At 35.2% G+C, this 15,650-nt stretch overlaps 1 protein-coding gene and 1 non-coding gene across 2 annotated transcripts in view; one reads left to right on the plus strand and one right to left on the minus strand.

Moving 5' to 3' along the window:
- The first annotated feature begins 680 nt into the window (after window positions 1-680).
- Csn2 (casein beta) overlaps window positions 681-15,650 on the plus strand; it is a 35,393-nt gene continuing 20,423 nt past the window's right edge. The window contains exon 1 of the mRNA XM_087909479.1: window positions 681-782. Coding sequence (XP_087765605.1) covers window positions 681-782 — 102 coding nt within the window. The remainder of the gene's footprint in view (window positions 783-15,650) is intronic.
- Window positions 13,456-13,562, minus strand: LOC125406245 (U6 spliceosomal RNA). Its single transcript, XR_007233856.1, has one exon. It is a non-coding gene; the product is annotated as a U6 spliceosomal RNA (small nuclear RNA).

The following is a 15,650-nucleotide window of genomic DNA, read 5'->3' on the forward strand; positions in this document are numbered from 1 at the left end:
AGTTTATAGAAAGACTTGATTTCCAGGACTGCCAGGACTACTTATGAGACCATGCTTCAAAAAATCCAAATATAGTATAATAAAATTAATTATTCTTGTAGATTAAAATAATGTCTTTGTAGAGGCAACAGAATATGTATGAAACTCTAGTTACTTAACTGAGGTATATATGTAACTATTGATATGAATCATGGATTCAAAGAGAGTTAGATAAATTCTCTAAATCACTGGGCACAAACAAAAGTTTGCAGAGATCTTATGATCATAATGCTGCTATGTGCAATATTCTTCATCTCAACCATTTTCTTTTCTATAGAACACATAGAATCATAATCACGCATGACTTTTTTCAGTTTTTCAAAATATAAAGATGAAATTATTTTCTTGATATGAGTACCTGGCTCAGTATGCCATTCTTAGACACTGAATGCAAAGATAGTGTCCATTTTTTTGGGGGGGGTAAGGTAGATGCGAATGGCTTCGTTTTGTTCTGACGGGTCATAACAAACACGATGGAGACCAGAGATACTGTGAAAAGGAAGAAGGGGACATTTAAAGTACATTGATTAGTAATTTTATTGTCACCTATGGGACCAAATACATGCTGAGGTCTAACTGAATGAAGGAATTATGTTGACTCACACTTTGAGAGCACAGTCTGTCATGTCAACAAAGGCATGATGGCTGCTGACTTCATGCATGGGAGTGCAGTGTTACCTACTCTGCAGATCAGGTATCTGGGAAATGAGAAATCTCGAGCAAAGGTACATGCTCTTATTCAAGTAAGCTCCCAAATATATTGAATGTACCACCTACATTAGTGTAAGTTTTCCTCTCCCATTTAAAACTTTTCAGAAATGCTCTCACAAACACACCCAAAGTTGTACATCATTACTGTCATAGGTGTCTCATAACATAGCCATATCAACATTCAAATTAACCATTACATTGCCAATCCTGGCCTACTTTTTGTCCTTGACTCCTAAAAACTAATGCTCATTTCATAATTAAAATGGATATATTCATACTCTAAGTATCCAAAAATCTTTCTGTAATTGCTCGATTATTCACAGATATAAGTACAGAGTCTCTGCTGAGGTAACTGTTTAAACTGAGCACTTGTAAAATGAAAAAAATTACTAGGTTAATATACAATTACATAGAATAACTATGTCCATTCCAAAATCAGGGAACAGTATGATAGGAAAGATTAAATTCTCAGCTTATTTAGCACATTAAGACAATTATGGTTAAAACAGTGAATGTTAAGTTTCAAAATAATGTTAGGATTAAATTTGAATAATCTCAACACAAAAGAGTAATGTGTGACTAAATTGTTTTTATTTTTAAAGAACTGCCATTTAAACTTATTGTAGTGTTGTTCATATTGAGAGTGTGGTTAAATCAACCAATATGAAAAATATATTAAACTATTATAAACAGAAACAAACAATACAAGAGAGTATATGTTTAAAATGTATTAATTTATTGGGAAAATATGAATTAATAAAACATTAGTTAGGCAGCAACATAAAGTCTAGTGAGAATATACTAGGGTACTTCTTTTCAAACAGATTGTGTTTGGTTTCTCTGTCAAGCATAGTTGTAGATGATGTGGATGAAGAATGAGGCAAACATATAATTTGATTTCTGTTCAAGCCTATACATCAAAGGAAAATGACAAATAATTTCTAGAATTTGTAGACTGGCAACTACACAGATCAAAATGAGTAAAACTGGCTTTCTAAAGTATAAGTTGATTCATGTACTTTTATGTAGAAATTATTTTATTAGTCTAAAAATTACTTTGTCTGTTCAACAAGCCCAGGTTTCTTAAATATATCATTTATAAATCATATATGTTCAAATATAAATTCTTACATCATACATCTGAAAAGATTTTTCAGCTATTAATTTCTCATAAACCTCTCTCCAAAATAATTTCTTCTTCTTCTCCTCCTCCTCCTTCTTTTCCTCCTCTTCTTCTACTTCTCCTTTTCCTCCTCCTCCTCCTTCTACATCTTTTTCTCCTCCTCCTTCTCCTTCTTCTTTTTAAAGACTTGGTATCTCTGTGTAACAGCTCTGCATGTCTAGAACTCTGTAGACCAGGCTGGTCTCAAACTCAGAGATCTGAATGCTGCTGACCCCCAGGTACTGGGATTAAAGAATGCACCACCTCTGTCTAATCAAAAATGATTTCTTAAGATAAAGAGTTTTAAACATTATCAAATGCTGCTAATGTGATTTCAATCTGCAGATATGCTAATGTACAATTCTAATTCAAAATTATTATATGATACCACTTTTAAAAAGATATCAACACATACATACATACATACATACACACACAGAAAGAGAGAGAGTGTGTGTGTGAGAGATAGAGAGGCGGGTTGGGAGACAAAGAGAGTGAGAGAGAATGGAGGGGAGGGAAGAGATGCGCATGCATACACACACACACACACACACACACACACACAGAGAGAGAGAGAGAGAGAGAGAGAGAGAGAGAGAGAGAGAGAGATCCAGAGAGAGAAAGATAGGCAGACAGAGAGACAGCAGGCAGACAGACAGATAGGCTGACAGGCAGGTTGACATACAGAGACAGAGATAGTGCTTCCAAAAGAGTAGCTAAGTTTTCCATAACATTTTAGAGAAGTCTTTAGCGCTATTTCTTCCTCTTTGTAGTCCTTCCTCTACCCTGCCTGCTGTCCCTCGTTTCAGTTTAATGTGTCTGTTTCATTAATACCCTCTGAACCTTTATGTGAATGCTTTCTATCTTTCTTCACATGAGAGCACCCCCACCATGGCCTTTTACCAATTGTCTGACCTTCTTGGGAATTTCAAATGAAACACGTGTATCTGGAGATTTAAAGACAAATAATATCCACTAATGAAATGAAATATTCAGCATTATCTTACTGAGTCTGTGTTACCTCATCAAAATGATTGCTTCCGGTTGCATCCATTTGTCTACGAATTTCATAATTTTATTTTTCTTAATATCTGAACAATATTCACTTAATGGTAAATATGCCAAATTTTACCCAGTAATGAATATAGACAGTTACAATAACAGCCTGTCAACACTCCCACTTCTCCAATTGTCCCATCAACATTATGCGAGTAAATGATCACAATTTACTTGGACTTAAGTCTTGTTATATAGATAAAATCCATCCCTGTTTCCATTATCTGGTCAGGAATCTGGCAGGACAGGTCACAGGCCCAAAGGAAGAAGTTACTACTATTATTCTATCAACTGGTGCTGTAGGAAGGTTTGCAGATTGTGGTTACCGGCTTTCTGGGGCGTGACCTCTTATATTATCTATGCGAATGCAGAGCCTGTGTCTGCCCCCTTTCCCTTCTTTTCGCCTGCTTCTCATTCGGATTGTTAAATTGCTGGATTTGATCTATGTCCACCGTTCAAGCAGAGAATTCTGATTTGTTAGTTTACCCCTAAATAAATATCTGTTTCTCAATTCTGAGCTAGTGTGGGTTTTCTTTGAAGCTTCCGTTCATCACTAGGCGCCCAATGGATTTAAACTCCACACCTACCGGGTGGACGGCCTGGTCATTCATTCCACGGCCCAGACAGGCTTGCTTTTGCCTAAGCAGGGTTTTTTGTTTGTTTGTTTGTTTGTTTGTTTGTTTTTTAGAATCCCCATCACAACGGAGTTTGCTGCATGTGGCAACTTGGAAATTTCCCAAGCTCATGTATACACAACCACTGCATTCCCTGAGGCGATTCCTTGCTGTGTGGCGACATGTGCAGTTTCTGGTTTCTGCTCCCTGCCCCTGGATTCTGGGTTTCTTGCTCCGTGCATGAAATTGATTTAATTGCCTTTAATTTGTCAAGCAACACATATTTCTCAGTATTTAACCAGTACCAAAGTGGACACTAAATCAGCCCAGGACCGTCCCTGTAACCGGTTGCACTGCTTCCATTCACAATTCTGCAACCACACCATCTGCTGGACAATAAAGTTTTCTGTTTTCTGGATCACATAACAGGTAATATGGCAGACTTCGGTACCAATGCAACTTTTAGTACCTGTTTTGTTAATACTATGGACTGTAATATGTGAGGCTTACTCACCTTCAAAAATTCAAGAGACCCTGGATGTTAGAATACTGACAGATGGAAAAATAACAACCAATAAGCATCATCAAGAAAATCAAATATGATTTGTAAGCACAAATCTTAAAAGTTTACATATATATGTATATATATATTTATGAATATATAGAACTGGTTTTGGAGTTGGACAATAGCTCTGTCCTTCTTTAAATCCAAGCATGTTGTTAAAAGAAAAACTCAGAGTTTCTGTCTCATGTCAGGAGCCATGATGTGAGACAGAATGAAAAAAAAATATTTAGAAAAAATTACTTTTCTTCATATCTATTTTTGTCTTTATCATACCTTTCATTGAACATATATGTCTGTATATGTCTATATAAATAATGCTTAAGTTTTCCACAATGAATAATGAGTTTTCCTGCAGTAATCTTTGAAGTTTCCAGGAAAAAGATGGGACCCCATAACAACAACTCCACCTGGAGGATAAGATGTCATTCATGATCCTGATAGTGCTACTACAAGACCTGTTTTAGGTATCAGCTGCTCAAGATGGTTCCAACTTGTCTAGCTGAAATGGTGCACATTTTTTTTTACAACGTTCTAGCCAGACCTCCACCAAATACTCAGAGACTGTTTGTAATTATACCAGGCATTAATCTTGGAACTTAACTATCATTTTACTTTCACAGGATCCTGTAGAATGATCATTGCCCCCATGACAGCTGGAAGTAATTCTAAAAGATGACACACCCTTTCCCAACAAAGTTTGTCCTCAGGGTTAGGGACATCATTTAGGGGTTGATTATAATTGATATACAGTTAGGGGTTGGAGGGGAATTTTATAGACTCGGGGATCTTTTTAAAAAGCAAATAAGGGTGTGAAATTGAATACGATAATAGATTGGTATGAGCTTACACTAATAATAATAGAAATAATGTGAATACTTGTGAGTTATTATTTATAGGCAATTACATTGGTATAGATTCTTGTGTATTGATACAAAGTTAAATTATATTAAATATGATATGCATGCATGCTTCTACCTCTACTTAAAACACTTTTATATATTGATATAAATTTATTATATTGCAATGTACATTTCTACCTCTGATCAAGATATATATTTGGAGGTCATTGTTCTCCTTTATTGCACAGTGGTTTATTGTCTTAGTCTTTAAGTTAGATAGGTATTAAGAATTATAGATCAGTAGTCATCTATGTTTGTCATACTTATAGTTAGACTAATCAGGTTCTTTAGATACACCGAGATTATATTCTGCCTAGATAGATAATCTTCAACCACTTCCAAGTGCTGTAAAAAATGACATTTAAATAACTTAGGGTTCTGTTGAAGTGAGACACAATTGCTCCTGGCAGCACCGATCTATTCCTGAGAGAATGTTGAGCACCGAAGTCACTCCACTTGGAGCTTGTTTTCTTCTTGGCAAAACTGGCCTTTGAGCAAAGAAATGCCGGTACCTCAACCACTCACAAGATACTTAGTATCTGGAAATGGATAAGCAGGACTGTCAAATCTTGCCAAGAGAGGGCAAGATGGTTTTGAAAAATTTCTTGCCTTTGAAAATGGTCTGTCAGTTATTCTAGGCCTTAGCCAAAGTTGGCTGCTTCAACGTTGCAAATGAGACTTTGGGTGATTGCCACTTGTCTCAGTTATTTGTTACACGTTTTGGAAGTTGCTTGATTGCACTTCCTATTTACTCAAGTAATAGTATCTCCCTTCTCAGATCTTCGATGGGGTTGAAAACTAGATAACTGTAGTTACTTTCCCCTCTTGACCTGGCCAAGTTATTTATTATACAAGACTTAAGCTAGTTAGGATAGGATATTTGTTCTTATTGTATATAAATTTATATTAGACTTAGAACCCTTCTATTTAAACAAAAGGGCAAAGTGCTGTAAGAAGGTTTGCAGCTTGTGGTTACCCACCAACTGGACTGTGGCCTCTTATACTATACATGCGGATACAGAACCTGCATCCACCCCTTTTCCCTCCTTTTTGTCGGCTGCTCATTTGGATTGATTTGATCTATGTCCAGCGTTCAAGAAGCAGAGAATTCTGCTTCTGAGTTTGCCCCTAAGAAAATACCTATCTATTTTTCAATTCTGAGCTAGTGTGGGATTTCTTTTAAGCATCCAAACTGGATATAACATTATGCATACACTTTATGAATTATATCCATAAATTAATGCATCTCTCAACTCTAATCAGAGAATCTACTATTGAAGTAGAAGGTAATTAACACAAAAAACCACAACTGGCCAAACTACAGTGAATTAGAGACTGTGGAATTCTAGGACTGCTGCGGGACCACCTTTCACTCCTTCAGCCAATAGCCCCTGAAATACCAGCCCACTGGGACGTGGTCTATTTCTCTTTAAAAAAAGAGCAGCAAGCCTCGGCTAGCTCTCCTGGTTCCGGTTCTGGCTCCTGCTCCAGCGACTAGGCTCCTTTCCTGATGGTTGGTGTTTTGTAATTTTTAGCCCCCCAAATAAATACCCCTTTAAACCCTAACTGGTGTGGTATTGTTTCGCGCATTATAGGACATCTGTATATTAAACATCTTTCTCCCAACGATCAGAGATCATTGTGGAAAAGGACACCTATTAATAGTCTGGTCACGTGTCCCCTATCAGAGGAGTACCTCTTATGTGAAGACTTGGCCACCAGAAGGAAGATTCCTTGGTCCCCTTCTCATTTCCTCAAACATTCATGGTCTCTTTTTCTTTATTATTATGTATCCATCCTTGCATCAACACATACATAGAACTAACTGAGTTCATGTAGTATTCCTTGCTTCTGTGTTTTCCTTGCTGACCATTTGGTGTTGAATTATTCAATTCTTTGACAGGTTTTTGTGGTTGTTTAATTTCCCTAGTTCTCTACATCCTGTATATTCAGAGATCCAGTTGGTTAAGAATTTCTCCTGGTTGGGTGGTGGTGTCACACACCTTTAATTCCAGCACTCAGGAGGCAGAAACAGGTGGATCTCGGTTAGTTTGAGGACAGCTTTACCTGCATAGCAAGTGCCAGGACAGGCTCCAAATCTACAGAGAATTACTGTCTCAAAAAACAAAAACAAAAACAAAAGCATAATTTCTCAAATTACATGCTCTGTGTTTTTCTTTCTGATATTTTTTCTTACATAAAATATTTAGATTCAATATAGTCTCATTTATTGATGTTTAGAACTGTTTCACATTTGATTAGAGTCTTGTCCAGAAACCTCTTGCCTTACAGTGCATTTCATTTATTCCTCCAGAAGTTTCATCATTCCAGATTTTGGGTATTTTATTTGTTTGTTTGTTTTTGAGACAGGATTTATCTGTGTAGCCCTAACTGTGCTGAAACTCACTCAGTAGACCAGGCTAACCCCAAATTTAGAGATCGAACTCCCATTGTGTCTCATATTAAAGGCTAGCACCAACATGATCAGCTGAACATTTCAATTGTTAAAAGAAGACATTTCATCTATTTTAAATCTGTTTCTGAGCAGACCGGAAGATCGAGATCTTATTTTACTCTTTAGGAAGCCAATATTCAGCTTTGTCAACACAATGTATTGACTACGTTTGCTTTCTCCTGGGTATAATTTTGATGACTTTATCAAAAATTAGGTGGCCATAATATGTTGATTCATTTTGAGCTCCTTGTTCCTTATCTCTATGCCTGCTTTTGTGCCACTGTAATTATGTCTTTATCACTACAGCTCTGACTGATAATTTGAGGTAAAGTTTTCTAATTCCAGCAAAGTTCTTTATTAAAATTACTTTGCCTATACCTGTTCTTGGAAGTTTCCAAATGAATTTTGCATTTTTTTTATTTTTAGCTGTGTAAAGAATATAATTGAAAGTTTTAATTAATTGCTTTGTGTGTATTTATGATATCTGTTATATTAATTTAACCCATTTCTATTAATCTGTATATCACCACAAGGTCGTGGCCTACCAGCAAAGTTTTAGCACATCTATCACCAGTGGCGGCTCCTTCCTTCTTCCCAGCATTCTTCCTAGTTTTCCCTGCCTACCTAAGTTCTACCTTTCTATTGGTCCAAATCAGCTTCTTTATCATTAATGGTAATCACAGCACACAGAGGGAACTCCCACATCACCTCCCCTTTTCTGTTTAAATAAAAAGGAAGGTCTCTGTCAAATCTAGATTTTTGGAAGTTGCTTACAATTAATTTATTGTTTACTTAGGTAATATATCCTTCTGTGGTCTTTGATGGACAGTAGAAGAATTTAGAGTTATAATTATACTTTTCCTTAGTTATGATGAAAGATAAAGTAAATATAAATATTGTAGCCAAAATTCTTGCTTGATAACTGATTTGTTATATGTAATTTTACTATGTTAAAGATAAAGCTTCCTCTTTGTTTAAACAGAAAAGGGGAAATTGTTTGGGAAGTCCTTCTATCTATGTGTGGTTGTTATTGGTTAATGAATAAAGAAACTGCCTTGGCCTCTTGATAGGGCAGAATTTAGGTAGGTGCAATAAATTGGACTGCGTGTTGGGAGAAGAAAAGCAGAGTCAGAGAGATGCCATGGATCTGCTCTCAGAGATAGAGGTACTGAAACTTTGCTGGTAGGTCATGACCTCGTGGTGATACACATATATTAATGGAGATGGGTTAAATTACTATGTAAGATTTAGTCAATAAGAAGTTAGAGCTAATGAGCCAAGTAATGTTTTAATTAATACAGTTTCTGTGTAATTATTTTAGGTCTAAGCTAGCAGGGTAGGTGGGAAGAACAAATGGCCCTCTCCTCTAACAGAAAAGAAGACCACTTTAAGATAATATACTTTGAATTTATTCCCTTGAGAAATTAAATGCATTTCTACTAGAATCATTAGTGATATTTGGTTTAAAAGTATGAGATAGAAGATCTAAAATCATACAAAATTTTAATGAAAGGTCTTTTTTTCATTTGCTGTAGTTTTTCTTATCATTATAAGAAAGTATTGAAGAAGCATGAATAATCATGAATGATGGGAAAGCCAAAGAAGTAACTGGAAAGAATCCTGAAAAAGAAAAGAGTTATCTCAAAAACTTAAAATACTGTAGATATATTTTTGGTAAAGAAAAGCTTCATGCAGATAATATTAATGAATGTGACTAAGTAAAAATCTACAACATAGAATTCTTTCAAATTTATCTATGATTAGTTTGCTGAGTCTAACCTGTCTTTTCGTTCTCATGTGTTACTTTCAAATAATATTTCAATATATTTTGTATTAAAAGGGATCTTTCTTGTACTTCAATGCTTAAAATAGATTGCTTGAGACTTTTACTTCCCTATGATAACCTGATAATTAATTTTAATGAAATGCCCAAATGTGTTTTAAAAAGTAAATTAGTAGTACTTAGTAGTAAATTAGTTCATAGTTCTTATTGATACAAGGGCAACTCCTCTCTTACCTTCACGATAAACTAGTGTTTCATAGTATATATAGTATATAGTATTATATAGTTTATAAATATTTCATATTTTATAAAATGTACAATATTTAATGTTGTGCCTTAAGACTTGACTCTCTAAAATTTAATTTGTTAATATTTATGTATCCATATGCTGCAATTATATTACTCATTTGAATTCATATTGTCCATGTAATTTGTTGTGATCAGATATCTCAACTTCATTGTCTTACAAATCACATTGAAATGTTACTAAAATGCATTTCCAGAAACCATGGTTTGCATATAACGACATTCTCTCATCTTCTCCCTCTTCTTCAGAAGGGGTGTGCTCAACCTCTAGAAGATTGTGTCTGGCAAAAGAACTTTCAACTGGACTCTAGGCAGGTCCTGTGTCTGTGGAGTCTTCAGTAATAAACTTTCACACTTTGAGCCCTCTGACACCCTGAAAAATGCTTAAGGAATATAATATAAGCTTAGAACATAGTATTGTTCGTGTAATGAATGATACTACAGAGTTGAGATTAGCTGAATATCAGGAATAATGGTTGTCAGGCCAGGAGAGAAATCTTCTAAATAATGTGTAAAGTTACATAGATTGATTCAAGAAAACTGAACACATAAAAACATTCAAAGTAGTAACATTACTCAGAGTGTTTGGAACCAGAGCAAGTTGTTGGCAAAAATTGCTAAAAACCCATTCCTTACACTTTCTGGATTTACTTACAAGCATGGAGACCATGAGAGCCATGATCAAGGCAAAGACAAGGAACCTTAAGCTTACTGAACCCTGTAAAAGCACACAGAATTTGATAAGCATCTTCTTTTCAGCTTCCACACAAAGTCATTGATGACCATGCTGTGCTCTTAGTCAATTGGTCTAAGGTAATGCCTTATTGTTCATAATAACTCAATGGGAAATAGAGCAATTAAAAGTGAACTGAGAAGAGAACACTCAGTTAAGTGTAGACAACTGGGTGATAACATAATGAATTATTTTGGAATGTTTAAAAATTAAAATAAGAATATTGGATGTAGTTTTATAATTAATGAAAATGATTCAAGGGTCTTTACTTAGAATTTTGATATTGATAATTTATAATAAAAGCTTGGAAATAAGTGAGAAGAAAATACATTCATAGTTATACAGAGACATTACTGTGTGTAATATCTTTTAATAATTTATTTACATAAATTATGTGAGTCTCATTTCATAATTTATTTACATAAATTTATTTACATTACATTACATAATTTATTTACATAAATTATGAAATGAGACTACCATTGAAGTAAGATAAAATAACAGTTTAGTAAAGACAGCAGCGTAGAAGGCATACAGGCAAGTTACCTTTACCCAGGTTGAGTCTAAAGTGTCTGAGCAACAGAGGTGCAGCCTCCAGATGATGAGCTTGCCCAGAAAGTTGAGCATTTAAATATAACGAGTTATCAAGCCTACTATTCAAATACTGACAATTATAAGGTCATGTTAAGGAACCTGAAAATAATGCCCAAGATTTGTCTCTATAAAACACCTGTAACCAACCTGAAAAGGTGATTTTACAATAGGAGTTTGTGAAGAGCAGGTGACCAGGAAATAGCAGATAAGGGGCTATCACTGTTAACCCTTCCAGACTCTGGAAATAACCAGGAAACTTAACACTGAAGTAAACAGTCACAGAAATAATGGAAATATTAATGCTGTGTTTCTGTACAATCACTGCTACTTTCCCTGTGTCGGGAAACACAGTTCCAAATCAGGGAGATCGTTCCAGAAGTTTAGTTGAATAATTTAGTAGTTTTTATTACTCCTCAGTAATAATAATGATGCATACGACAATACTGGAGCCTATGCTTATTTCAAATGTGTTTCCTGCAGAAAATCATTCAAACACTACTTTTACAATATTTTAGAGTATTTTTTGGCATAGGTGAGTCACAAAAATTTGCCAAAATTGATTATTCTTTTGTTGAATTTAAAAAACAGGGAGGCACACACCTTTAATCCTAACACTTAGAAGGCAAAGGTGGGTTTATCTTGTGAGTTTGAGGCCAGTCTGGTCTATAGTGTGATTTGGATCCAGGAAAGGCTCTACACAGAGAACCCTGATTCTGAAAAAACAAACAAACAAAATGCAAAACAAAACAAAACATAACACATTAAAATTATCTTCTTCTTTAAAATAAAATGGCTCTAGGAGCTTGATACTATGTATGTCAAAAATAATAGTACCTTATAATTGTGGATTTAATGCATTGCCTTTGAGTTTTTACGCACTCATGTGTCTAAACTGAAACCATATATTTACATAGTAGAGAAAAAGAAGGAAAACCCTGTGTACTGTACTCTTCAGAAATTTTCAAAATTACTTGCTGAGTATCAAAATTACATGTCTGAGTATCATAGACACTTTTGCTTTTCCACAGGCAACACATCTCTAGAACTTTCTCTAGACATTATTTAAATGTGTCTGATTTTTTAATGCGAATAATTTTTATAAAATATATTCTGATTATTGTTCTCCTCCCAGACTCCTTCCAGAGCCTCTCCATTTTTCCCACACATTAAAAGCCACACCATTTTTTATCTTTTTCATTAAAAAAAATAAACATCAAAAAAAGGAAATAAAGAAAAGAAAAAGAAAAAAGTAATGGTAAAATAGAAACAACCATACGTGAAAAGAACAAAAAAAAATGAACAGAAAAGAAGAGCACAAGAAATACATATAGATGCTAAGACACACAGATTTACTAACAGATATATTGATTAATGACACAAAAATCAGAAAGCATAACATATAAGCAAGGGCATGTAAGTGAAACAGGCCCCGAAACATTATAAGAAAACAAACAAACAAACAATTTATCAAACATGCCCCTGAGATCATTTTGTGTTGGCCATTTAAAACTTGCCATTGGGCCTGTTCTTAAGACTGCTTTGTATATTCAGTGAGACTCCATGGGAGATAAATAGGCTTTCCTTTGTGAGGAGAGAGCTTCTGGGTTAGGGGCAGGGTCTTCTGTCTGCTTCTCCTCTTAGTACCAAGACCCCCATCTGGCTTAGACCTGTGATGGCAATGTGCATGCTACCAGCAGTCTGATTTTAGAAAAAGAACTCCAGTTATTTTGAATTGTTACATGGTATTTTTCCCTTTCACTTTTGCTCCCTGTGTACTTTCTTCCCTAGTTCTTCCACCACCAATTCACTTACCTAAAATTTGGAGTCATGGTGCTTAAAGATCTGACCCTGTGAAACAATACTCCAAATGCTCTATACCAACATTATTAACCTTCATAATGCTGAAACACTTTAATACAATTTCCTGTTTTCAGGTGGCCACCAATCATAAAATTATTTCACTTCTACTTCATAACTTACTTTGCTACTGTTATGAATCATAAGGGAAATATCTGTGTTTTTTGATAGTCCTAGGTGACCCCCGTGAAAGCATCATTCAACCCCCAAAGGGGTCCCAACACACCAGTTAAGAACTACTACTGTATACTCCAACCTAGCTAAGGAAGCACAGAGGGACTGAAATATTTGACAATTACAATTAAATTTGCACTTTATTCACTTAGGTCGGAGCAGTATAATGAAAGCATTGTTTCACCTATTATTGTGCTCGGTCACTGCCAGGTGTGCAAGGATGAGATTCAGGGGCGGAATAGCATGCTATGAACACAGCAATATCCTCCTGTCATAGTTATAGCCTCATGATCAGGAAGAGTAGCAGAATGCTCTAAAGATTCATGTAACAGAACATGGCTGATATTTCCTTATTATCTAGAAGCCAACACTGTGCCCTTTGGTAAAAGTGTGGCATTGACTTAAAGAGGAAACACCAGTAACTGATTATAGGTATCTGCCAAGGGTGTCTTTTTTTTTTGTACTGAAAAACCATTTACAGTGTAGGTCTTTTATTTCTTTTTGTACAAAAATATGGAATGCTTCACAAATTTGCTTGTCATTCCTGCACAGGGGCCATGCTAATCTTCTCTGTATCGTTCCAATTTTAGTATATGTGCTGCCGAAGCGAGCACATTATTGACACTTAAAGTTGCAACGTCAAAATGGAAATCTACAGAAAACATCATATTTACATACCTCCCCTTCTTCTTCCTGTTTTTCTCTTTATTCTTTGCCAACTCTGCCTCTATACTTCATCACTCTTAACTAGCTATTTAATGGGTGCTGAGGATCTTACATAAGTTCTCACAGTTGTGTGCAAACACTTTACCATCAAACTATCTCATCAACTTTTGCTTGATTATACCTTAAAATTTCTGCTTAAGTAAAAATATGCAAATTTACTTCTCTACCATTGAACCCTGTCCTGTTTATAGTTGTAATAATCTTCACTGACAAAGCAAACATTAATAACAGTCACAGGTGTAACACCAGTGATTTACTAAATTAGTGGCTTAAGTTACCCCACAAAATGATACTAATGAACACTAATGTTAACCAAGTCTTGCTCCCTCCTTTCTCCTCTTGTTCTCTGTTATTCAAACCATGTGTTAAACCAAAATAAAAATACCAGCTTACCTAACTCAAACACATGATTCTCCCACTAGACTATATGAAAGACTAAGATGAGCACATAGTATTTTATGACTTCTTTATATTACAGAACCTCTTTGACTAAGAAGGTAAAGGATAACCATTTACAAAGAAATTATGGGGTTCAGAGAATAAAGTTCAGACTGGAGGTGAAATTTTAGGCTTTTGAGATTATTGATTATACTAACTTGCAAATAGTGATTATATTTGGATCCTAGGTAGAGTCAGGAGACAGACCCCACACATAACTCAAGTGCCAGAGAAAATTGAACAACCCGTATAATATTGTACAAATCAAGTGGAATAAATCTCGAGAAAGAAAGCTTAATTATCTTAAGTAATTACTTCAGTGAACTAGATGATTGCTGAAGGCCATGAACATGCTTTCTCAATGGGAAGTGAAATACTGTTATTATCATATTTCCATCTGGCTTAAAGTAGAATAAGTACAAATAACATTTCAAATAGAAATGTCTCAAATATAATGATTTGATATCATACTTTGTATTGTGCAAACTTTATTATAATACACATATTTAAAAATATTCTCTATGAATGATGTAAGAAATCAGAAACAAAGCAGTGTGAGAAAATACCTTCTGTCAATATGCTAGGTTATTTCTGCCGTTGAGTCTGGAGGGTGTAAATGGAGACTGCTCGTTCATTTTCTGGATGCTCAGACCCCAGTAAGCACACAGAAACTATATTAATTACAACAATGCTTGCCCAATGACTCAGGCATAACTTTTTAGCCTATCTCTTACATCTTAAATTAACCCATTTCTATCAATCTGTGTATCACCACGAGGCTGTGGTGTACTGGTAATTTCCTGTATCTATGTCCTTCAACAGCTACACGGTGTCTCCCTGACTAGGCCTACTCTCTTTCTATATTTCTATTTAGATTTTCTGCCTGGCATTATTCTGTCTTGCCATAGGCTAAAGAAGCTTCTTTATTAACCAATGATAATAAAATACATTCGCAGCATACAGAGGGGAATTCCACACCACATTGTCTCACATTCTTTAGGCAAGTTCAGCATTCAATTTTTTTGAGTCCTGAATGTTCACTTTATATAGCCTACAGTCAAGCAAGACTAATTTCTTGCCAAAATGTGTAGCATTGTCACATTGAAGGCAAATTCCATAATGAGTTTCTTCAATGCCCATCAGCCTCACTGAAGTAATAGGTGCTGCCAGAAGCACACATGTCTCACTGTTAAGAAAAGCCTAAGTTCTTAAAACATTTTAAATTCCATCTTATGTAGGTATTTGAGGTGCTGAAGATTGTCTATCTAATTAAAATATATCTCTGTATGTCTAGAAAACATAACTAAGGTGACTACAAGTTTGACTATTATAAGAGACTATTAATCCATAATTTTTAACTATACATTGCATTTTAAACTGAGCTGCACAAGCACAAAACCTTAAACAAGAGCAGAAATGCCTATACACAGTGTTACTTGAGGAAGTGTCATATTGCACACGATGTAAAGCACTTTGCTGAGAAAAGTAGAAGGAAATGTTGCGAGACTAGAGCATGCTCACTTTTGTATTAGTTTTCT

Source organism: Myodes glareolus, chromosome 8 (genome assembly GCF_982192425.1).
Source record: "Myodes glareolus chromosome 8, mMyoGla1.1, whole genome shotgun sequence".
Taxonomy (NCBI): Eukaryota; Metazoa; Chordata; class Mammalia; order Rodentia; family Cricetidae; genus Myodes; species Myodes glareolus.